This window comes from Eptesicus fuscus, chromosome 1 (genome assembly GCF_027574615.1).
Source record: "Eptesicus fuscus isolate TK198812 chromosome 1, DD_ASM_mEF_20220401, whole genome shotgun sequence".
NCBI classification, from domain to species: Eukaryota; Metazoa; Chordata; class Mammalia; order Chiroptera; family Vespertilionidae; genus Eptesicus; species Eptesicus fuscus.
Genome location: NC_072473.1, coordinates 72315285 through 72340373, shown reverse-complemented (window position 1 = coordinate 72340373; position 25089 = coordinate 72315285). Strand labels below are relative to the sequence as shown.

The 25089-nt window shown below is 46.0% G+C and overlaps 1 protein-coding gene across 1 annotated transcript; it reads left to right on the top strand.

Moving 5' to 3' along the window:
- Nucleotides 1–202: 202 nt before the first annotated feature.
- LOC103302162 (glycine receptor alpha 4) lies at nucleotides 203–23652 on the top strand. Its single transcript, XM_008159189.3, has 9 exons — nucleotides 203–273; nucleotides 4791–4921; nucleotides 5180–5247; nucleotides 5881–6104; nucleotides 6230–6312; nucleotides 7834–7974; nucleotides 10947–11161; nucleotides 16363–16512; nucleotides 23362–23652. The coding sequence occupies exons 1-9, from the start codon at nucleotides 203–205 to the stop codon at nucleotides 23650–23652; spliced, it is 1374 nt and encodes a 457-aa protein (XP_008157411.2).
- Nucleotides 23653–25089: the final 1437 nt, after the last annotated feature.

Genomic DNA, 25089 nt, shown 5'->3' with positions numbered 1-25089 from the left:
AGAGAGAGAGAGAGAGAGAGAGAGAGAGAGAGAGAGAGAGAGAGAAGAAAGAGAAGAAAGAACAACTCCTAGCCTGGCCCTGCAGGCTCCTTGTGAGCTGACCAAGTTGGAGGAAAGCTCTGTACTTTCGGCAGTCCCCTCAGGACATCCCCTCTCACCCTGGCAACCAGGCCGAGAAAGGGTTCTCCAGGGTCCCTGCAGAATGACAACTCGAGTTCCTGCAACCCTCTCCTTCCTTTTCCTCTGGACGCTGCCAGGGCAGGTCCTCCTCAGGTGAGCTGAGTGGGGGTAAGAAGGAGGTGCATGCAAACTCTGGCCGGGGGCAGCAGGGGCATTTGTCAGTTTTTTCTCTAAGTTTGCAAAAACCCCACATTCTGGAGGGCTCCAGGGGAGGACACACATTCCCCCAATCAGGACCCAGGAGCCTTTCATGAAGTGGGTAAAGGCTCTGGAGCTGATAAGAAGGTTTCTGCATGGGTGGGAGTTTTCTGGGCCTGGGGAGGGGCTAGGTAACTAAGCCGCAGAACAGAGGCCATCTGTCCTGTCATCCAATCCTATCCCCCTACACTGCTCAGATCCCTAAAAATGACTCCAACATCTGCTAGCTGCCCACCCAAGAGACTTTGAGTAGCAGGGGTTCGCCCCAAACAACATCAGAATGAATCTAGGCTGACCAAACCTTGGCTTTCTGCAGTCACCCTGCCTGTGCGCACATGGCTGGCTGCTCACTGTCCCTGGGTGGGCACTAAGTGTAAGTCATTCCCTGGCTTGGGAGCAAGACATGTTTTAGGTTCCCTACAAATGTCCCCCAACCCATTTCCACTTCTCATTAGACCAGGAGACAGTCTAGGTGAACAGGATGTGCTTAGGAAGAAAGATGGTTGTGGCTTGGGTTGAAATGGTCATAAGAACGGTACCTCCCAAAGTGGAGGCGGGGTGAGGGCCACTGCATTACTATCTTCCTCCTCTTAATTCAAGAAGCACACCAGGACTGCTTACCTCTGAGGAGCCTCCTGCTTTACTGCTTGCAGACATGTTGGCTGGCTAGAAGACAAGGATGAAATATGGAGGGGGGGGGGGTAAATTTCTTAAGAGTGAAAAACAGCCCAACGTGGAATGGCAACTAAGTTGGAGTTGATAGGAGGATGAGGCAGAAGTGGGCACCCATCTGGGCCTTGCTGGACCTTCTGGAGGGGAGGGGAGGCTACCTCAAGGCCCAAGCTTCAGTGGCAGCATTCCTGCTTGAGTAATTGAAGCAAGGCAGGCCCTTAGGAAGTCTTGAGTCCAACTCCTTTATTGTACACATGGAAACTAAGGCTTAGAGAGGGGATATGACCTGTCCAAGGTCACTCAGATACTCAGGAGCAGATCAGAGTTCTCTTCTTACCCCACTGCAGGGCCTTGCAAGAGCAAGATTTTCAGCTCTGAACCTTCCCCATCTGCCATTTGGGTCTTCCCAGGAATGAAAGGGAGGAAGGAATGGCTACACACAGTGACTCTGCTCTCAGGTCCACAGACAAGGTAACCGCAGAATAAAGGGCTCAGTGATTAGAGCCCAAGACAGTGAATACCAAGGCTTGTGCCAGGAGAGGTGACCTGCGAGTGGGGCTGAGGAGGGTGGCAAGGGTCTGGCTGCTCCATGTGCAGGGCCCTGTAGCCTGCCAGCAGGCAGATGGCTGGTGGCCAAAGCAGCACCTGGCTTGTGTAAACAGCCTGTGGTGAAGCCATGGACTTCTGCTTACCGCTGCACCACCACCAGCCTTCTCGGATGTTCAGTCTCCTTAGGCCACCTGCTCTCGCAGCTCCTGCTTGGGGCAAAGGTGGCCTCTGTGTCAGGGTAAGGGTTTCCTTCTACTCAGGGGATTCAAGGAGGCAGGATTTTAGGTGGTCAGGGTATAGCTGCCACTGGTCTTCTCCCATTCTGGCTCATTGGCAGCCCTCCCTGACCTGCTTGCATCACAGTATTGTGGTAGATGTACTTAGTTTTGAAGTCAATAGCTCTGGGTTTGAGTTTTAACTTTACCATTTACTAGCTCTCTGATTGTGAACAAGTGGCTTCACCTTGCTGGTATTCAGTTTCATCCTACCTAATAATAGACAAATATGCAAATTGACCGCACCTTCCTATGCCCAAGCCATGCCCATCAGCCAAGCCACGCCCACCAACCAATCAGGATGGGTATGCAAATTACCCCCAACAAAGATGGCGGATAATTTGCATATCAAGACAGCGTAGAAAGAAGCCAAGAGCTGCAAAAGGGAGCAAAGCTGCGGAGAAGCAAGCAAGCCGGAGGGGGGGGGGGCGAGGAGAAGGGAGGAGCGGAGGCAGGGCCGGGGGAGAAGGAAGGAGAGCAGGCAGGGCCGGGGGAGAAGGGAGGAGCTGAGGCGGGGCCGGGGGCAAAGGAAGGAGAGCGGGCAGGCTGGCGGAAAAGGGAGAAAAGCAGGCAGGCTGGCGGAGAAGGTGGGGCGGGGGAGAAGGGAGGAGTGGAGGCGGGGCCAGGGGCGAAGGAAGGAGAGCGGGGGGGGGGGGGGGCTGGCGGAAAAGGGAGAAAAGCAGGCAGGCTGGCGGAGAAGGCGGGGTGGGGGAGAAGGGAGGAGTGGAGGCGGGGCCGGGGGCGAAGGAAGGAGAGCGGGAGGGCTGTCGGAAAAGGGAGAAAAGCAGGCAGGCTGGCGGAGAAGGTGGGGCGGAGAAGGGAGGAGAGCAGGGGGGGGGGGGTAGAGTGCAGCAGGAAACCCTATTGCAGGATTTTTCCTACAACAGGAACGCTAGTTATCTATATAATGGGGATAACAATAGTACTTATTGAGAGGATTGATGTGAGAACAAAAGTAGATAAGGTGAGCAAAACATTTAGTATGGTGCCTTAGCTATTTTTATTGTTGTATCCATCACTAGCGGGTGTATAGATTTACTGGGAAAGAAGAGCCTGCTGGCTCAGAGGAGACTGGGACCCAGAAGAACCGCACGGTGCAGCAGTGGAGAAGCTAGCTCGAGGCCTGGAGCAGTGGTGATGGCAGGAGAAGCAGGAGGCAAAGGTTCCACCCAGGAGTCCAGCCTGAGCTCAGGCCTTGAGCCCCACCCTTACCCTCAGGCTTTCCCGAAGTCCTGGTCCCTCCTCTAGCTGTTGGCTAGTAAGCAGAAAAGCTGGCATGTGGAAGATTATTTGCTGCTCTTAGAGGGAAACTTGTCAAGGGAAAAAAGGGATGGCCTCTAGCCTAGGCCAAAGCACACTGGCTCCTTTCTCAAAATCAAGCTGTTAGAGGGAAAAGATAGTAGTTGATCCTCTCAGCATAGACACCCTACTGGGAGGCTTTCCGATGCTCCTAGAGCCCTGCTTCCCAACCTGTTTTGTTGCCAAAGCATGTTTACCTGCCTGCAGTTGCCACAGTCCTGAAATGAGTCCATCTCAAAACAGTTTCCTGTTGGAGCAAATGCCAGAAACCAAGCCTCCCTCTCCAGGAGCTAGGTCATAGAGCAGTGATGGGCAACCTTTGGGGCTTGGTGTGTCAAACTTCGCCAAAAAACTGAGCATAACTTGGGTAGTGTGTCACTTTGAGGAAAAAACATTATTTCGCAAATGTTTCATCCTCAGGAGCAGCCAATGTTTCATCCTCGGCATGCGGCCGCCTCAGCGGCCGCGTGTCATCAGAAATGGCTACGCGTGTCGGTGCTGACACGCATGTCATAGGTTCGCCATCACTTTCATAGAGCATGAGTGGCTCAGCATGAAGGCCAAAAAAACTGAAACCAACTCTCAGGGATTTATTATCCTTGAGCCCTTCCAATCCTTTGCTAGGTCAGGTAGGCAAAATGTTGCCATGGCCACTTTACTAGTATTTCCAGTGAGTGGTCACTTTTCTTTGAGTGCATTCAAGGCATCTTCAGAAAGAGAACGCTGGGACACAGACAACAGGGGGGGTGAGGGCATGAGTGGGGGGTTGTGGGGTAATGGGGGGATGAGGACACATATGTAATGCCTTAATCAATAAAGAAATTTTAAAAAATTAAAAAGAAAGAAATAGAACGCCGGATGAGCCTTAGGTTTGAGTCCTGATCCTGTCACTCACCAGCTGTGAGATTTGGGGCAAGCCATTCATCTTTCAGTTTGTTTGTTTGTTTTATATTCTACATATAAGTGAGATTATACAGTATTTGCTTTCTCTAACTTATTTCACTTAGCATAATACCCTCTAGGTCCATCCATGTTGTCTCAAATGGCAATATTTCATTCCTTTTTATTGCTGTGTGATATTCCAGTGTATGTACCTTCTTTATCCATTCATCTATCCATGTTCACCTAGATTCCTTCCATATCTTAGCTATTACAAATAATGCTGCAATAAATATAAGGCTAAATATCTCTTTCTTCAAATGAGTGTTTGTTTTCTTTGGATGAATACCCAGAAGAGGAATTGATGGATCATATGGTAATTCCACCTTTAATTTTTTTAGGAACCTCCATACTGTTTTCCATAGTGGCTGCACCACTTTATAGCCCCACAAGTCCCTCTTCTTTTGGAAGCCTGTTTTCTCATGTGTAAAATTGAAATAATAGTCCTCACACCCATTACACTGAGAATGGTGAGGGTAAAAAATCTAATATATGTGAAAGCCATTTTACTGGTGAGCTGCCATGTTGGTTTATGGCTGTGGCACCCAGGGATGCATTCTGTCCCATCCTTCTGCCTGATGGGAAGATCAGCCAGAGGTAATTAGGAACAGGGAAAGAGAGGGTCTGTGGTAAAGGCAGAATACAACTGGCCTCAGACATGTTATCTCTCCTGTCCAGGGTGGCCTTGGCAAAAGAGGAAATCAAATCTGGGACCAAGGGGTCCCAGCCCATGTCGCCCTCTGATTTCCTTGACAAGCTTATGGGGCAGACATCTGGATATGATGCCAGGATTCGACCCAATTTTAAAGGTAAAAATCATTCATTCTAAAAAACCCCTCCCTCCCCTCACCTTTTTGGGGACACACTGCCAAGATAGCTCCTATTGCCTGAATTTGGAGGTACAAGGCTAGCTCTTATAATTCAGAAGGAGCTTCTCCTCCCTGTTGCCCATGGGCACTGCCCTTTCCTAGCAGTGCTCTAGCCTTAAGCTCAGGGAGGGAGTCCTGGAACCTGTTCCCAGCCACATGGAATGCCCTGCCAATGTGACTGTGCTTTGCTACCCTTAGGCCCACCCGTGAATGTGACCTGCAACATCTTCATCAACAGTTTCGGTTCCGTCACTGAGACTACCATGGTAAGGTCTCTCTGTTCCCCACTTCCACTCTGGTGTGAATGGGTGAAGCCCTCTAGATAGCAAGCCTTTTCTCCCTCTGTTGTCCTCTTCCAGTTTCATGGTCATGGCTAAAGCCACGGTATGTGTAAAGTTGGTCACTGGGAGGAATTCTTTCCCCAGTCCCTGGTTTCAGTGATACAGGCAGATTATTCTAAGCAGCAGATGGTCCAGCTTGGGAGGTAGCTTGCTGCGGAACACAGGCTTTGGAATCAGAAAGCCTATGTTCAAATCCTGACTACCTCGAATAGCTGTGTGACCTTAGGCAGGTTACTTAAATCTCTGTCTCAGTTTCTTCATCTGTAACATGGGGGTAATTACAACACCCTCCTCACAGGGTGGGTTTGAAATTTAAATGAGGTGAAACACATAAAGCACTCAGCAGACAACTTGGTGCATAGTAAGTGCTTAATAAATGTCTTCTACCTTTCCATCCTTGCCATATCAGCCCAAGGCAGGCTCCTTTTCCAGTGGATAATGCCCATTGCCCCTGAGATGTGATACCATTTCCATCTCATGTCCCTCCTGTCCATGTATGGCTTGCTGGGCCCCTGGAATATCACTGCCTCAGATGAGCCCATATCTGCACCTTCACAGGACTATCGGGTGAATGTCTTCTTGCGGCAGCAATGGCATGACCCACGACTGGCCTACCAAGAATATCCTGACGACTCGCTGGACCTTGACCCTTCCATGCTGGACTCTATCTGGAAACCAGATCTGTTCTTTGCCAATGAGAAAGGGGCCAACTTCCATGAGGTGACCACAGACAACAAGTTATTGCGCATCTTCAAGAATGGGAATGTGCTCTACAGCATCAGGTATTTGGGAGAGTTTGGGTCAAAAGGAAGAAGCCAGTAGAATCTTGAGGGGTGGAAGGAGGGTCCCCTGTGTTGTGCTTGGTCCCAGTAAACCAATGTCACTTCTTTCTTACTGTCCCTTCCAGGCTGACCCTCATTTTGTCCTGCCCAATGGACCTCAAGAACTTCCCCATGGACATTCAGACCTGCACAATGCAGCTGGAGAGCTGTAAGTGTCCCTAGAGAGTCACAGAGTAAGGCCTGGGATCCCAGCTAGTTAACTCCATCTCATGATATTCCAGACAGGAAAAGGGCATCCCAGAGTGGGGAGGGACATCGCCAAGCACACACAATTCTTGACACAGATGAGACTAGAAGCCAGGGCTCGCAAACACCCAAACCAGTGTGTTTTTCCATTCCCCCACAATTTGCTGACCTGGCTGTTCCATGGGGCTGGGGATGGGAAGGCCCACCTTATATACAAACGTCCTTATCTTGTTATGAGGGGCCATTTAAGGGGCACTTCCTCTGCCCCAAATACCTTCCCTCTCACAGTGCCTGAAGTAATTCTACTTCAACTCCTCCTGAGTTAAGACATTCAAGATGCCTGTAAAACTGCCAGAGTTGACAGGGGTGGGGTACTCTTTGAATCTGAATACTTCATGAACACATAAATTTTGTAGAGTGGTGGAAGAGGACAGTTCTAGGCTTAGGACAGTGCCCAGGGTGGCAAAGTCAGCCAAGAGCTACTCTATGGCAGAGGTTCCAGCCTGCAGGGGCTGCCCCAAGTGCAGAGAAGCTAAAGGACAAGGTTGAACCATCACCTATGTCCACTCCTTTGCCATCTCCTGGCAAGGTGAGACTTTGAGGTCAGCAGACATCCACTCAGTCCTCAGAGAACAAGGCTCGTTAAGCTGTTTCCAGCATGTAATGAGTTTGTCAGCTAGAATGTGCTGTGTGTGGTCAGCTCTTTAGAGTTCATAAACCAATTTCATGACTAGGTTCACAATACTCTCTCACAATTCTAAAAAGTAGGTAGAGCATTTTACAGAAGGGGATGTGACTTTCCTAATATGACAAGCTACTCTGGGTCAAGGCCCTACTCTGGACATTTGTGAGCCTTGGTGTTTCTGCTTCCATTTCTACCTGACATGTGTGAATATGGTCATAGATGTAGCAGGAGCCTTCACAAACTTCTAACTCTCTGTGAGCAACTTGGCATGTTCGGATGTTAGCTCTCCATTTTCCTCAGGCTAAGAGTCTATGTTGTACACATTATCCCACGCATGACTGGCAAGGTATAAACAGTTCTCTCCTCCCTGGGGTGAGGTAGCAGAAGCCTTGGCTCTAAGGCTGGCTCTGCTTGAGACATGTGGTTGGTAGACATGCTTACTTCCCTGGGTTTGAGATATGGCAGGAAGTTTCCAGCTGGGTTCCTTGACATCTTTCCAACCTTTTGTTGATCTGCTTTCTAGGTCTGCCAGAATAATTTCTCTTTGGGCCTTTCTAATGCCTGAGAACTAGGTAGGAAAGAAGCTGGAAATCTTTCTAATTTGCCCACTTAGGATGGGCCTATGAGACAATTGACCAAGTAGCCTCTTCAGAAAGGTTTCCCTTCCCAAGATGAGCATGGAGCTCCTAAAATCCAGGCCTTACTCCTCATCTGTTCTTTCTGGCGAGCTCTAACCCTCACCCTACCCCTATCCAACACCCACAATCTGCAACCCTCTGCCATCTCTGTCACTTTCAGTTGGCTATACCATGAATGACCTCGTGTTTGAGTGGCTGGAAGATGCTCCTGCTGTCCAAGTGGCTGAGGGGCTGACTCTGCCCCAGTTTATCTTGCGAGATGAAAAGGATCTAGGCTATTGTACCAAACACTACAACACAGGTAAAAACCCAGGATCTTCACTGGCTCTGAGTCACAGGAGGGCCTCCAGATGGGAGGGAAGGGGGCAAGGCAGCCAACTTCCATGGAAGGTTCAGTCTATGTCAGATATAGTGTTAAATGCTTTAGATTCCTCATTTCATTTTGGTAGGGGTTATCAGCCCCATCTTTCTGAAAGGGCAAACTGAGGTTCTAAGAAGTTAAATCAATCGCTCAAATCACACAGCTAGTAAATGGCTGATTTAGAATTCAAATTCAGATTGATCTAATTCCAAAGCCCATGTTCTTGTCCCTGTCACATGCTACAGAGCAAATGGGCCTGTGCCACTGAATGGAAGTGTGCCACCTGTCTTGGGGTCAACTTCATGGGGAAGGTGGTGAAGATACATCTGGAAGTAGTCAATGACTGGGCTGAACCAGGAGGGAATAGGCCTCAGGGCACTTGCCAGCTTCTTGTCCACACCTTTTACTACTGCCAACGCTGCTGAACTCTCTTGGACTGGCTTGTCTACCCAGGTGTGAAATACGGGCTAGGGCAGTGGTCGGCAAACTCATTAGTCAACAGAGCCAAATATCAACAGTACCACGATTGAAATTCCTTTTGAGAGCCAAATTTTTTAAACTTAAACTTCTTCTAACGCCACTTCTTCTAAATATACTCTCCCAGGCCGTGGTATTTTGTAGAAGAGCCACACTCAAGGGGCCAAAGAGCCGCATGTGGCTCGCGAGCCGCAGTTTGGCGACCACTGGGCTAGGGAGTAGAGAGGAGCTGCCAGAGCATCTGCCCCTGCTGCTTCCTCAATTCCCTTGGCAATTTGGCCGCTAAGACTTATGACCCTGAGATAGAGATCACAGGGTGAAGAGGAGAGATCCTAGGTACCTCCTATGGTGTGCCACCCTATGAATATGTGAGTTTCTGTATGGGGAGTGAAGAGAGGAATGGGCCTTTGAACTTTTTTAAATGCTGGTGGGAGTGGAATTTGGTATAACCTTTATTGAGGGGTGAAACCTGGCAATTTGTATGTAGTCCCCTGGGGAGCCTATTCAAATGTTGATTCCTGGGCTCTACCCCTCAGAGATTCTGGTCTGCATTTGAACAAACCATCCTGAGCATTTTGATGCAGGTGGTCCAGGGGGCATGTTTTGAGAAACTAATCTAGAAGCTAAAAATGTTTTCCTCCCTGATGATCCAAGAATCCCCATTCCTTGGAATTTATTATAAGGAAATATTTTAAAATATCATATTGACTTTAGATCCCAAGAAGGCTCCTGGGTCACTGTTTATACTAGCAGAAACATGGAATTGTTGTAAATATCCACCAATAGGACAGAGGTTAAGTAAATTACATAGTGCCTCTGCTTGGTGGGGTATTACCCAGATGTTTAACAGGATGCTTGCAAGTTGCTTATATCAACAGGGGAAAGTACAAATGGAAAAGGCTTAGATTCAAAGTTGTATACACAGAATAATATATTGTGGTAAAAGAAACAAATCAAAAGCACGTGGCTTAAAATTCTGGAAGGAAAGAGCACAAAATGTTTTTAAAGTAGTGTGATGTACTATATTTAGATAAGAGCAAGAACTTTGGAGTCAGAGCAGAGCTTGAGTTCTGGCTCCACCATTTACCAGTGGGTACCCTTAAGAAGCATAACTTGATCTCTTCAAGCCTCAGTATTTCTATCTGTAAAATGGAAAATAATATTTTCCTGCCCTAAAGAGTTCCTATGGGATTTAAATGAGACAAGCTTAATAAAATCAGAGTACTTAGTAGGGGCTTGTCAGCTTGTGAATAGTATTATTCCTTCTCTACTTCTCACTTTCTTTCTGTACTAAACAAGTGTGAATTTTGTCATTACAAACAAAACTGCTATAACCGGAAAGAAAATATGGATACTTAGCAAAGGTATGTCATGGCAAGAAGCCCAGAGTGAGGTGAGATGGGGTGGACTAGGGGAGCAGTAGATCACAGCATCACACAGCATTTCAAAGCCATAACCAATCACTCATGAAATCACCAGCCTTGAGGAATCAGTCAGGCCTGATAACAGCAAGCCTAAGCCAGAATAAAATAACAGTATACACATCCTCTGCTTTTTGCTTTGGTTATTCTGAACCTCTGCCTCTAAGAGAAGCTCTGAGCTAGTGTTTTCTTAGCCTCAGCGAGTGGGAAGCAGCGCAAAGTAAAGATGGCTGGCAGAGGAGGCAAAGCATTGATACATGTGCCTGGAGCCAATGCACTTTTGTTGGTGGATAGAATGCTGCTGCCTGATGCTCTATAGGAACCAACCCGCTGCATGCTGTCCACAGCTGGTCTCTCTTGGACATTGTTTCCAGATGTTTGCTATTCAGCTGCTCTCACTTGCTTAAGACATAGACAGTGCTTATTTCAGTGAATCATTGTTGTTAGAGAGTTTCTAGTGTACCAGCAAGCCCAAGCAAGGCTGCTGAGATTTGAGTGGAGTATAAGCTCATTGCTTTCTTAATAATGATGGTAGTACCAGCTACCTATGTGCTCAACACCAAAAATACATTATCTCATTTAATTCCCACAATAGCCCAGTGATGAAGTTGATATTATTATCACTCTGTTTTACAAGCAAGGAAACTGAAACTCAAAAAGGTTAGGTGTTTTCCCTGAGGTCACATAACTAGTAAATGGAAGATTCAGAATTCAAGCCCAGGCAGTCTGGCTCTGGAGCCCTTCTGCTCTTAATCCTCTTGTAGTGATATCGTGTGGAAGGCCTTCTGCTGGCAACTAAAATGCTGGGTGCAGGAGGTCAAGTCCTTGATGGCTGCTCTGAGAGCTTCCTCAAAACACATTTGGCACTCCCTGGGACCATTTTGAAGACTCATTTATTGGTCCAGCTGAGGAACCCAGAGGCCAGCCCTTGGAGATAAGACTGCCCTAGTCCTGCCTCTCAGGCTCAGCTGCAGGCTGGGGACCGGGGCCTCATACCTCACTCTTTCCTTGCAGGGAAATTCACCTGCATAGAGGTAAAGTTTCACCTGGAGCGGCAGATGGGCTACTATCTGATTCAGATGTACATCCCCAGCCTACTCATCGTCATCCTGTCCTGGGTTTCCTTCTGGATCAACATGGATGCTGCACCTGCCCGTGTGGGCCTGGGCATCACCACCGTGCTCACCATGACCACTCAGAGCTCTGGCTCCCGAGCCTCTTTGCCAAAGGTGAAGAGACATGCAATAGAACTTGCTTGCCATAGAGCTCCCTGTTTCCCATTCATCTCAAACCCCACCTGCTCATTATTTTCCTTGGATTTAAGGTAGAGAAGAGCCATTGAGCAAGAGCAAGTGGCTGCATTCTCTTCCCCCATAACATACGGCTAACAGTGTGGAAGCTGGGGTCATGGATGCTGTCTGGCTAGGGAACAGGTAGAGACAGTGCCTGATTTACTTTGACTTTCACCAGGAAATACTACCATGTCTAAGATGAAAAGACCCTTAGCAAGTAGAAAGTTTCCCTCCCCCATGGTACAGATGAGGATAATACAGCCCATACAGAATGACCTTTTCAAGGTCATGGCCCACAAGAAACAAAGAAATATAAGCATTTTAAACCAACAGCTGTCTCTTACTGTGTCAGAAATCAGATACTATTACAAAGAGCTCTAGAGACAATGTCTGTTCTTTTGGGGTGAGGAAAAGTTGAGGTAGCAAATAGTGATTAAAGTCAGTGGACTCTGCTCATCTGGGGCCTGGTGATGTTTTGATTATGCTAAAAGATTTGTGCTGATGGGACTAGGCTAGGTTCTCCCTGCCTTGTGTCTTCATGTATGGAATTTAGAGGTCACCTCAAAGTCCTATGGTCAGCAAGTCTCTGAAAAAAAAAAAACAGGGAGAAAGCCCATCCATTCTATAAATATTTATTGAGCATATACTATGTACCAGACACTGTACTAGGCCACAGAGAAATTATGGGAAGCAAAAACAACAGAGTTCCTTGTGGATTTTACAATGAACATATTCCCTCCTGTTCTGATTTGATGGGAACCAGGACCTGTGATCTCTCATCTCCTAGTGCTCATTCCTAAGAAGTTTACTGAGGACTTAAACAGGGGGTAATCTGGACATCCCTAGTAGATTTACCAATTTGCTAAATGAGGGTGAGTAGTGGTTAAGAGAGATTAGAGTCAGGCATAGTTAGGCTTAAGTCCCCGCCTTATCATTTACTAATGGTGACCTTAGGAAAATTTCTAAACCTTTCAATCTCCTCTCCTATAATGTGGGAATAAGAATATTACCTCTTCCAAAAACAAGGGTGAAAAAAGAATATTACCTCTTCTAGAGGATTATTACAAAAAAATAAGTAAGACAATGTATTAACACAGAAAAGTGTTTGGCAAATAGTAACCACTCAAAAAATGCTAGCTATTATTGTAATTATTAGGTGTCAGGGTAGAAATAACTGAGTGGTAGACCTAGAGCTAAAGCAGTTGGTGATGATCCCAATTATTTTTAAGATACCAGGAAATCTTTGAGGTGGTCCAACACCTTTAGGGATAATTGGTGACAAAGTTCAGATTAGTATCAAGTGTCCCAGGGGAAATTGTCAGAGATCTTTTCCTATGATTATGTTTTCTAAATGGTCAGGGGTATTAAGGAGGGGCTATTATGGCCGTTTTGTGCTAATGGCCTTGCATGAAGACCAGAGGCAGAAAAGTAGTTCAGACCTAATAACTCTGTCCTAGTTTACTGCCACTGCCACGCAAAGAGATGCTTCTCTAACTCATTCTGTCTTGCCCTCTCAGTAGATTTTGATGACCTTTTTGTTGACCTATTATCCAGTAAGCAAAATATGAAGGCATGTACCCCCAAACAAAATAGTTTCACTGACCAGCCCCACAGAACAAGGGACTGAGTAAATCAGGGAGCTTCTGCTCATTCGTGAGTGTATGCAACATTAAATTTGGTGGAAGCCCCAAAGAAAGAGGTGGGGCCAGGTCAGGGGCTTCTGAAAACCACACCAATCCCACCCCAGTACAACTCTATGGAGGATGAGAGAAGCAGAGGCTCACATTGTGAAGGAACTCAGCTGGGATAGTCATTCCTCATGTCCCCAGGAAACCACTTCTTCATTGCCATATGGGGGTCCCAAAGGCATTGATCTCTGTCTCCTTGCCATTCTTGATATATACAATGCCAGGTGGCTCGGTGTAGAATGGAAAGGCTAAATGGAATATTCTACCAGGGACTGAAAGATTAGACCTAAAGCCACAGCAGTTGGAGAAGTGACCCAATTCTCTCGATATCCTGCAATCTAAATGGCCCATAGTTCTTGGGGTAGGTAGTAGTGAGGAGGGCAAAAACAGGAAACAGAAGCCAGTACAGAAAAATACATTGCTAAAACATCCACTCATCCATCCATCCATCCATTCATCCATTCTTTCAAAAAATATTTACTATGTGCCAGGCACTCAGCTAGGCACTGGGATTGAACAGTGGATATGATAGAAATAGTCCCTGCCATCCAAGAGTTCAGTCTAGTGAAGGAATGGCCAGTTGTATTTGATGGATGCTAAGAAATTGTAAGTAACCTGGGCACATAGAGCAGAGGCAACCAATCCAGACTGGAATGTTTAGGAAAGGCTTCCCAAAGGATGTGGTATCTGAAGTGAATAGTAAAGTAAAAGTTATTGAGGTAAGAGAGACAGGAATATACTGTGGGTAACTACTGAAATATTTCACCATGGCAGGATCATAGATTGCAAGGGGTAAGATGGAACTGAAGAAGTAGGCAGAGGTAACTAAGATGTTACACTATGGGAAGTATAGACTGTATTGTAAGGGTACTGAAGAGCTAATGAATGGTTGGTAGCATGGGGAGTGATATAATCACATTTACATTTTGAAAACAAAACTCTAGCTACTGTTTTGGGAACAGATTGGAGATGGCAAGCATAGATGCAGGGAGACCATTTAGGAAATTGTTGCAGTCCTTCAGATGAGCTAGGATAGTGAGTGGATGGATTCCAGAGATATTTAAGATATACTACTGACAAACTCATCCTTAACAAGACTCTTCCTGCTGCTTAAAGTGTCCTTTCTTTTTGATGATCCAATGCCCTTTACAGACCTAGCTTATCATTACCTCATTGTTAATCTTTGCAGCAGTTACTAGACATCCCTGGGGGCACAGTGGGACTTGGAGATAGAGAATTAAAGAGGATGCCCTCTTAGTAGTAGGTGGCAAAATGGAAATAAAAGAATGCTTAATCAGGGCTGCCTAGCAACCCACCACTGTCACCCACCTCAGTGGAATGCCCCTAAAAGAGGCAGAGCAGGGTTTCTCAACCTTAGCACCCTTGCCATTTTCGGCGAGATAATTCCTTGGTGTGTGTGTGTGAAGGGGATGCGGGGTAGAGAGACCTGTGCATTGTATGATGTTTAGCAGTGTCCCTGGCCTCTACCCACTAGATGCTAGTAGCCACCACCAACCCCAAAGTTGTACAACCAAAACTGTTTCCAAATATTGCCAAATGTCCAAGTTAAGAACGGTTTATCCAGTGAGACCTATTCCTTACCTGGAGTCTGCAGTACCTTCACTGTCCAACTTAGCAGAAGCTGGTGAAAGAAGTGGTCTGTCATCAATTCTGTTCTTGCTAGGGACCCCTCTAGGCTGAGCTCAGCTGCTCAAAACTATGTAGGGAGTCAATCTAGTCGAGGAGGTAAACCTTTACAAGTCTGACTTCATAAACTCGAGTTCTGAACCTTTTCTTGGTCCCACTCAGCCACAACTCTATTCCAGAAGTGAGTATTCAATATTCACAAGGGAAACAAGAGAGAAAAGTACTTAAGGGTTTCCAAGAGAGGTAGTGAGAGGACAGCACTAAGGACTGGATAGGGTATGGAAACTTAAAGTTAAGTTTCCATAGCCAGGAGTGGGTAGCGCTCTCTTAGGATCCCTTCCCTGTTCTGCTCTCCCGTGTGGGATATGAGGCCCCAACTTGCCACTGAGCTCAATTCCTTAGCAGGGGACTCTCACAAAGAGCTGGAGGAAAAACCACAGGGTCAAGGGAAGAACAGGGGTGGAGGAGGAAAAGGGAGGAACTCCTAATATGATATTGAGACTTCGGCCTAGGTAAATGGCAGTGCCACCGAATCAAAAGCTCAGAACCCTTAACCCCAAGATTATGCCTTCTCCCTGGGTGATCTTGGCTAAGACTTTTTCTCATAGGCCTCAAGTGTCCTCACATGTCTCTTAGGGGAATAACCAACCCTGACCAATTACCACCATGGCTTTGAGAACTCCATAAAAGAGGGGGGGGGGGGAAAGAGCCAACAAATGCAACACTCATGTTAGTTGCTACTTATTGAAAGAAAAGACTCAGAAGATGCCTTTGTCAGTGTGTTCAGTGGTTAGAGCATCAGCCTACACAGCGAAAGGTCACAGGTTCGATTCCCAGTCAAGGCACATACCTAGGTTATAGATTTGATCCAAAGCCCCAGTCAGGGTGCATACAGGAGGCAACCAATCTATGTGTCTCTCTCACATTGATGTTTCTTTCTCTCTCTCCCTCTCTCTCTTCTCTTCCTCCCTCCCTTCCACTCTCTCTAAAAGTCAATGGGAAAAAATATCCTTGGGTAAGGTTTAACAACAACAACATAAAAGAATCAGAAGAAGATAAGAATAAAAAAATCAGCCCTGGCTGGTTTGGCTCAGTGGATAGAGCATCAGCCTGCAGACTGAAGGGTCCCAGGTTCGATTCCGGTCAAGGGCACATGCCTGGGTTGTGGGCTTGATCCCCATTGGGGGACGTGCAGGAGGCAGCCAATCAATGATTCTCTCTCATCATTGATGTTTCTATCTCTCTTTCCCTCTCCCTTCCTCTCTGAAATCAATAAAGATACATTTAAAAAAAAAGAATAATCAGTCAGAATCAGAAGTAGAAGTACAAAAAGGAAGGAAGGAAGGAAGGAAGGAAGGAAGGAAGGAAGGAAGGAAGGAAGGAAGGAAGGAAGGAAGGAAGGGAGGGAGGGAGGAAGGAAGGAAGGAAGGAAAGGAAGGAAAAGGAAGGAAGGAAGGGAGGGAGGGAGGGAGGGAGGGAGGGAGGGAGGGAGGGAGGGGAGGGGAGGGGAGGGGAGGGGAGGGAAGGGAAGGGAAGGAAGGGAGGGAGGGAGGGAGGGAGGGAGGGAGGGAGGGAGGGAGGAAAGGCAGATGGAAGTGGAGGTTGGACAGTGTAGAGAGGTGAAGGATAATCTGACATAGGACTTCAGACAATGGAACATATGGTAGAAAGCTTCTTTAAAAAACAGAAGAAAGTCAAGATAAAACTGAAGAACACCAGGTAGTTGATATGGGCTGGCAACCCACTGGATAGGCCATGGAAGAACTCTAGAAAGGTTGACTGCTCTGTTGATGGATGTTACAGGTGTCCTATGTGAAGGCAATCGACATCTGGATGGCTGTGTGCCTGCTCTTTGTGTTCGCTGCCCTGCTGGAGTACGCTGCTGTGAATTTTGTCTCCTGTCAGCATAAAGAATTTATAAGACTTCGAAGAAGGCAGAGGCGCCAGCACATGGTGTGTATATTTAGGGAGGGGCCAACTTTCTCCCCAGGACTCCTTTCTTCCTACCACTCTTCCCACAAACTAGACCAAACTTAGGGCTGCAAGGACTAGACAGGCAATCAGAAACCCTGGATTCTAGTCCCCAGATGGTCACAGATAAATTAAGTACTTTAACCCCTTTGATTCCATTTCCTTATCTGTCCATTGGAACACTAATGTCTATAGGGCAATCTACTAGAGTGATTAAGAGCATGGGCACAGAGCTGGGCACATAAACACTGAAAAAAATGTTAGCCAGTATTAGAACCTTATCAGGTTAATCCATATGAAATTGTTTTGAGAATTAGTAATAGTTGCTCTTGGCTCTCCTTCCACCCAAGAGAAGGGTACTCCAGGTTGTCATATACTGATTAAGAATTCAATAGCTCTAGCCGGTTTGGCTCAGTGGATAGAGCGTTGGCCCATGGACTGAAGGGTCCCAGGTTCAATTCTGGTCAAGAGCACGTACCTCGGTTGCAGGCTTGATCCCCGGCCTGGTCAGTTGTTCCATGTGGGAGGCAACCAATTGATGTGTCTCTCTCACATCAGTGTTTTTCTCTTTCTGTCTTTCCCCCTTCTCCATCCCCTCCACTCTCTTTAAAAATCAATGGAAGCCCTAGCTGGTTTGGCTCAGTGGATAGAGCGTCAGCCTGCAGACTGAAGGGTCCCGGATTCGATTCTGGTCAGGGGCACGTGCCGGGGTTGCGGGCTCAATCCCCAACAGGGGGCATGCAAGAGGCAGCCGATTGGTGATTCTCTCTCATCATTGATGTTTCTGTCTCTCTCTACCTCTCCCTTCCTCTCTGAAATCAATAATAAAATAAATAAAATGGAAAATTATCTTCGGGTGAGGATTAACAAACAAAACAAAAGAATTCAAGAGTCCAGCCTTGGTGCCTTTTAGGGGAGGATTTTAAAAGGGCCCTTATAGCTATGCTGGAATTGAGAAGCCATCACTTGCCTCTTCTAGCTGTTGGATTTCTTTGCCTTGATCTTCATTGGATGCATCAGAGTTGTTGGATATGAATTGTTCTCTCTTATTCTTGTTTGCTAACCCCATATCTTCTACAATAGAGTGATCACCTGAGGAAATTGTGTAAGGATCTTGTCGTCATGACAATGGAGGCCGTTTACCCCCATTGCCTAGACAATATGTATTAGGTACATTGTCATGGCAACAGAGATGCCTGAGCCACTCTCACAGAAACAAGTGCCAATGTATGAGCAAAGCTGAAAGCTTTGCTGATCTACATACTGGTCGCTTAATCATCACACACAGAGTTCCTGTCTGTCTAAAGTTCTGACTCATTGCTTTCTGCCTAGTATGGGGGCTCAAAAGCCAGAGGGGCAAGCACATATCTCTGGGGAGGAGGAAGAGGGAAGGGAGGAGAAAAATGATGTTCTGAGCCCCCTGTTGGAGACAGTCTAGCACTAAAGCTCCCCTCCTCTTAACACCCCACCTCCCATTTCAGCTGCTCCTGAGGAACCCCTACCATATGTCATGATGAAGGCAGGGCTCCTGTCTCATCTAACGGTTTTTAGGAATTTATCAATTCTTGCCCTGCTTTAATCCTTTAGTTGGGCCCTGGGAATTTTGCCCTCTAGTGGAATGATTCATAACTGCATCTCTTTGAGTAAGACCCATTCTTCAACAGACCTATAAGCCCTTCCTATTCCATGCTGAAGGATAGAAAAAATATACAGACTTGGCATAAGGGCAAGAGGATGCACTATTTTCTAATATAACTGCCCCTACCCCCTCTTTAGCTAAGTCAAACTTTCCTGCAGCTACCAAAATCCTATTGTTATAGGAATTTTTATCTTGATGCCTTCTCAATGCCTACCTTGGAAAAGAAGAGTCGGCTTCCAAACAGTTCCAGATTCCTTTTGCGAGCTAAATTGCCTGTGTGGGTGTCCCAGCAACAGAAGACTGCTGCAGTTAATGTAGAGCTACTGGTTGACACTAGCCCCACCACCTTCCCTTCACCTCTCCCTCCCCGAACTGCCCACAGCCTATCCCCTCCTGGTTGTATATAGGTGGATCCTGATCTCATAATGGAGTCTGTCATAACCAGTGCTCAATTATGAGTTACAACAGTAGCTTGGGCCCTACTTAGGCTCATGGATCCTGCCTGAAAGTTGGCTGGGCTTACTATTAATGTAAATAAAACTTGAAAATCCAAACCATTAGTCCTTGGCCCACTTTGAGTTTCCTAAAGCCACTGCTATCCCAGAGGAATGGCAGCAGGGATCCTGGAAGTCACTGAGCTGGCTGACAAAATTGATGCAGAGTTGATCCATTTTTAGAACCTCTCTCTGGGCCCTGCTGGAGAAGCAGCAGTCTCTAGTCTGAGAGAAGCCCTTTTAAGGGAAGGAAGATAATCCATATGCTTTTCAGGGAACCCATAGCCAAGTGAGTTTTAGGTGTGTTCTAGGAGCCAGCCAGCTGTTCACCCGACTCCAGGCTTAATATTGTTCTTTTCTAATCTCTCCTCAACCACCAAACTCCACTGCATGATGGTCTTCTTCCATGTCACTGTCTAAAGTAGGTTACCCTTTTCCCATACATTTCTGATTTGTCTTCCCAGCTAGTCTAAGTGTCACAGGGAAGGGTCTGTCTCTCTTGATTTTATAACCTCACTGAGGCCTAGCACCAGGCTCTGGACACAGTACCATTTAACCCAGTTCACCAATCTTTGTGGTTTTTTTTTAATATATTTTATTGATTTTTTACAGAGAGGAAGAGAGAGGGATAGAGAGCTAGAAACATCGATGAGAAACATCGATCAGCTGCCCCCTGCACACCCCCCACCGGGGATGTGCCCGCAACCAAGGCACATGCCCTTGACCGGAATCGAACCCGGGACCCTTGAGTCCGCAGGCCGACGCTCTATCCACTGAGCCAAACCAGTTTCGGCCAGTTCACCAATCTTTGTAGGCTGACTGGTGAGGGCTATTTTTCAAGCTGGAGAGACAGGAAGTCTTGCTATTATCAATAGGATACCTTGAGAAATGGAAGAAATTTCAAAATATTGCCAAGTCCTCTCAGGGGCTTGGCCCCAGAATGCTGCTTGCCTCTGTCCCTTCCCCAGCACCCTCCTCCATTCTCCAATCTCTTCTCTTCACTTCAATACCTATCATTCAATACCTATCACTCTTTCCCATCTCCACACCGCACCTCCCACACTGCGCATTCCCTTACCAGGTTGGTTTTGGAATATCTTCCCTCTCTAGTTCCCCAGCCCTCCTCCCCTATATATAGCTACAACAAAAAATGTTCTATTTCAATAACTGTGGAAGCAATAATGTGGTGTTTAAGTCTCTATTATCCCTCCCAACACACACATACATACACACACACACACACACACACACACACACACACACCCCTCAGAACTGGGCCTAAATAGATAATACCCAAATCCAGGACCCCCACCCTTGGATTTCAGGTCACTTATCTTTGCTCCCCCAACTACAAATGGTGTAATACATTTTTAAAAATTTCTTAAAGCCAAGAACCACTTACTCTATATTAGCCACATTTTTTCTCCTGTGTAAAATAGCATTTTTCAGCCTTGGAAATATTTCCTTTTAAATTTACTGTGACTGGAGAAAAGGGGGAAATAATGAGATCTATAAAAACTGAAACAGCCATTGGATTCAATTCTCTTTCAGAGCTTTTTGCAAACAAATATAGTTCATGCTTGTTTCTTCTTCCTGGGGGGCTGAGGGGATCAAGATGAGCAGTGAGGAATGGGGGATCTGAGGGACCTGAACTGGAAAGCAAAATAGAAAATAATTTTATTTATCCCCTTATTTTTCAATTATTTGGGGGTTATTTTGTTTACCTCTGGTTCTTCATTTCTAAAATGGGTCCAGCACAACCTCTCAAGTAGGAATAATGTGGAAATGAATTTGAGAATACAGGTTAGGTGAGCCAGGGACTTTGGTGACTGAGGTTACATAAATAACTGAGCAGAGAGCTAAGGTTGCCCCACTGCGACTCAGGGCCAAAGCAAAAACCACAGTTGTGAATTGTCTCTGGCCTACTACTCATACAACTATCTCCACAAAACCTGGCAAAATCAATGATTGGGTAGCAAAGCTCTCTTGCGGGCAAACTTAAGAGAGATTCTTCCCTATGCCAAAGGTGCTACACTTCCTAGAGGCTGAGAGCATGAGGACATTGTGCAGAGGTAGGGCAAGGAGTAATTTTTTTTTTTCTGGCAAGGACTTTGTAACTGAGTAAGATCTGGCACCATGTGAAAAAATCCATTCCCTGTCCTATATTCTGAAGCATGTGGCTCATCAGATCATTCATTTATTCAACTGCTATCCACTGGATGCCTACTAGATGCCAGATACTGTGCTAGGCATGGGGACACAGCAGCGAACCGGACTAATGCTTTTTCCCAAGTTGGTACCATGAGCCCATAGGAAGCAGGAAAAGACATGGGATCTGTTGTCGAATCTCTGCTTTGAGCTTGCCTTTCCCTGATGCCTGATGATAGGCTAGGCCAGTGGTCGGCAAACTGCGGCTCACGAGCCACATGTGGCTCTTTGGCCCCTTAAGTGTGGCTCTTTCACAAAATACCACGGCCTGGGAGAGTCTATTTTGAAGAAGTGGCATTAGAAGAAGTTTAACTTTGAAAAATTTGGCTCTCAAAAGAAATTTCAATCGTGGTACTGTTGATATTTGGCTCTGTTGACTAATGAGTTTGCCGACCACTGGGCTAGGCCTTCTAGTGATATAATAATTAAGGGTCACTGGGACCCAACAGACCAACATCTCATCTATGAATCCACTTTACAATATGTTATCACAACTTCAGAGGTCCCATTATAAGAACCCTATGATGTCCTTCTAATTGCACAGCATGTGTAAAAATCTACTTTATTCACATTTTATGTATATCTATGTCACATCCATTCAACAAGCATATTTCTTATTCTGTTTTAGCACTGAAAGTCCCCAGTCTCAGGAAGCCTTCAGTCCTGGGCAAACCAAGAAAGTAGTTGGCATCATTCCACAAGAGGGCATTTCACTTCAGGTGTTTTCTTAGCTGAAGCTTTTACTCTTGTAAACATCAATACTCTTAAAAATTATAACCATCTTTGAGTGAAGTATTTCTAGGTTCTGGTATATATTTACTTGTCTTCTGTCTAATTTCCAAGCTGTGAACTATCATTTCGAATGGTAGTGTGTCCTTTAGAAGTAGACAAAATTAGGCGTGTTTGAGTTGTATATAAACAAAGAGTAAATAGGATCTGAGTGGGGGGCCTGAAAGGCTCTTATATGAGTAAAGCTCTATTGATCATGCAGGGGCTTTGGCTCTCTCTCTCTCTCGCCTCTCTCTCTCTCTCTCCCTCTCCCTCTATCTCTCCCATTCTCTATCTCTCTTTTTCTCTCTAGCTCTACTTCTAACTCTATATTTCTGTCCTTACTTCCTGGTTCTCAGCTGTGTGATAGCTATGTAAAGTTGTCAGCTGAAGATTAGATAAATGAACTTTGCATAGTCTGCTACATTACTTAGTGCTCATATAAAATTTACTTCCTCAGTGTTAATGTGTTCGTCATAATGCATGTAGCATAGATGAAAGGAATGTGTACTGGATAAGAAATGTTACCCTAACCAAAACCGGTTTGGCTCAGTGGATAGAGCGTCGGTCTGCGGACTGGAGGGTCCCAGGTTCGATTCTGGTCAAGGGCATGTACATTGGTTGCGGGCACATCCCCCGGTGGGGGGTGTGCAGGAGGCAGCTGGTCGATGTCTCTCTCTCATCGATGTTTCTGGCTCTCTATCCCTCTCCCTTCCTCTCTGTGAAAAATCAATAAAATATATATTTTTTAAAAATGTTACCCTAGATGTACTCATTCCTATGTCGAAATCAGCTGATTTGCAGAGAAACACATATATCTGCAATAGAGTAATAGCTTTACCCTCATTTGGATAACTCACTAGGTTATTTAAAATTTTTGGAATTTTCATCTTTGAGTGGAGATAAACAATTTTTAAAAGATACCATGTAGCCCTAACCGGTTTGGCTCAGTGGATAGAGCGTCAGCCTGCGGACTCAAGGGTCCCAGGTTCGATTCCGGTCAAGGGCATGTACCTTGGTTGCGGGCACATCCCCAGTAGGGGGTGTGCAGGAGGCAGCTGATTGATATTTCTCTCTCTCCCTCTCCCTTCCTATCTGTAAAAAATCAATAAAATACATATTTTTTAAAAAGATACCATGTAAATGGAGAATTCTGTAGCTCTTGAAAGTCATTGAATGCAAGATCACCAAGTCTAAAAATCTCAACTGTGCTTTCTAAAGATTTCATTTTTTTTGTTTATTCTGTTTATTATCAGTCAGAGATAACACTGAAATGTTCCTCCCACAGTGGGTTGGTACTTCACCAGCTTTTAGATGGCTCTAAATGATGTTATCCATTTTAAAAAAGCAGCTTGGGGCTTATCTGCAAATGGAAATGAAATCGTAACATACCATATGATACTTAGCATATATGTATCTCATGAGTAGTTTTGTGGCCATTAAAAAAAAGCATGCAAAAGGGCCTGTGGATGGGAAAGGCTAATTATTTGAGCCTGTGGTAGGAGGAGGGGCAGAGGGCACAGTAAAGGCCAGGCTCTGGGTGGGAGGTGGCAGAGCAAAGAGTGGCGCAGATTAAGATGATAAATGTCGGGATCTAGTAGCAGTGGTCTAGACACCTTGTCTGCATAGCCTCACCTGTGAGATATTTGTATGGACGGCTCTCTATCCTTCTGCCTTAGAGCTGTGTCCTCACATTCTGCCTTTTCTTCCATGTAATTCTAGGAGGAAGATATCATCCGAGAAAATCGCTTCTATTTCCATGGCTATGGCCTGGGCCACTTCCTGCAGGCAAGGGATGGAGGTCCGATGGAAGGTTCTAGCATTTATAGCCCCCAGCCTCCAGCCCCTCTTCTAAGGGAGAGAGAAACCATGAGGAAACTCTACGTGGACCAAGCCAAGAGGATTGACACCATCTCTCGGGCTGTCTTCCCTTTCACTTTCCTCATCTTCAACATCTTCTACTGGGTTGTCTATAAAGTGCTATGGTCAGAAGACATCCACCAGGCACTGTGAATAGGATCAGGACCAGAGAGTCTAACTGTTGGCCTCCTTCTTCCTCGTGGATGGACTTTCCCCGTTAGATTCCATCAGGCGGTTAAACAGTTTCTTCATGATCTGCCACTCAGAACTTCATTGGCCAATCCCAAAACTATGTGGGTCTATACTATATAATGCCAACGGTGGCTGCACAAGATGGTTTGTCTACTCTAATCCAGATTTTCTCCATGCTATCCTGTTTCTCATGAAAGTAAATCTTGGACATACTCTGGGATGACCTTCCCTTGCTGAAGCCTCTCTGTTTTCCATTTCTCTAGTGGAGACTATTCAGACCACTGCTACTAGATCCCGACATTTATCATCTTAATCTGCACCACTCTGCTCTGCCACCTCCCACCCAGAGCCTGGCCTTTACTGTGCCCTCTGCCCCTCCTCCTACCACAGGCTCAAATAATTAGCATTTCCCATCCACAGGTGCTGCCCTGTGTGACCCAGTCAGGTTTTCTTGACTGTGGGAGGAAGGCAAGGTGATAGGTTCTCTACCTCTCAGCAAGGTTGGAACAGTCATGGGCTGCACTGGGGTAGGGCATTGCTATACAATCCAACGAGAGGTCTTCAGATCTCCTACAATGCTCAACACTGTCAGAATGGGATCAGGAATTTTGGACTTTCAGAAAGACCATCCTTCCAGACCTACCTGAACTTCCTGGTCTCGAAATATGTTTTTCCCTAACTAGCATGGTGACAGGGCATGCTGAGCTGTCAGAGAGTATAAAAAATGCTTACTTTTTAAGGAACTTACCCACTGATGTTCGAAAACTTTTAAGAAAAGTGAAATCCAAGGTAGTAGAACCCAGGAGAAACTATCCTCAGAGAGTCTTTCGTTGGCTAGTTTTTCATTTGTTTCTTTTCTCCAAAGTCTCTTTATTTCCCAGGGCCCCTCATTTCCAACTTGCCCCATTACCTCCTGTTAGTAAGCAAATAATAGTGTTATGCAACCTTTTCCAGGATAAAGTGGGCTTTGAGGTGCCTGGGAGGAATTCTATCCTCCCAGGATAGAGGACCCCTATCCTGGACAAACACTGACTTGGCCAACCTTAGGGAAGTAGTTATAGAAGTTAGAGAGCCATATGTTGGAATTATTTCTTAACCCTTCTCTTGCTTTCTTTTTCCTTCTACAATGAGGAAGGTTAGCAGTCATTTGAAGATACCAGAAATGTCAGAATAGAGAGGGTGTAGAAGAGTCCATTTTGAGCCTGATATACCACATGGACATGGGGAAGCATGGACCTGGTACACTGAGTCCTTTGAAATGACCCAACTGTGGTGAGAATGAAAAAGGCAATATTAAAGTGCAGGGCTAACAGTTGGAAGGCAGAGGTAATCAAATGATTTCTTAAACATCTTGACCTTTCCCTGGACCTAGAATAAATAACTATGTAAATCCAATCT

Coding starts and splice junctions, on each gene's coding strand:
- LOC103302162 (XM_008159189.3), top strand. CDS start 203: ATGACAACTCGAGTTCCTGCAACCCTCTCCTTCCTTTTCCTCTGGACG. Junction 274..4,790: donor CCAGGGCAGGTCCTCCTCAG/GTGAGCTGAGTG, acceptor TCTCCTGTCCAG/GGTGGCCTTGGCAAAAGAGG. Junction 7,975..10,946: donor TACCAAACACTACAACACAG/GTAAAAACCCAG, acceptor CTTTCCTTGCAG/GGAAATTCACCTGCATAGAG.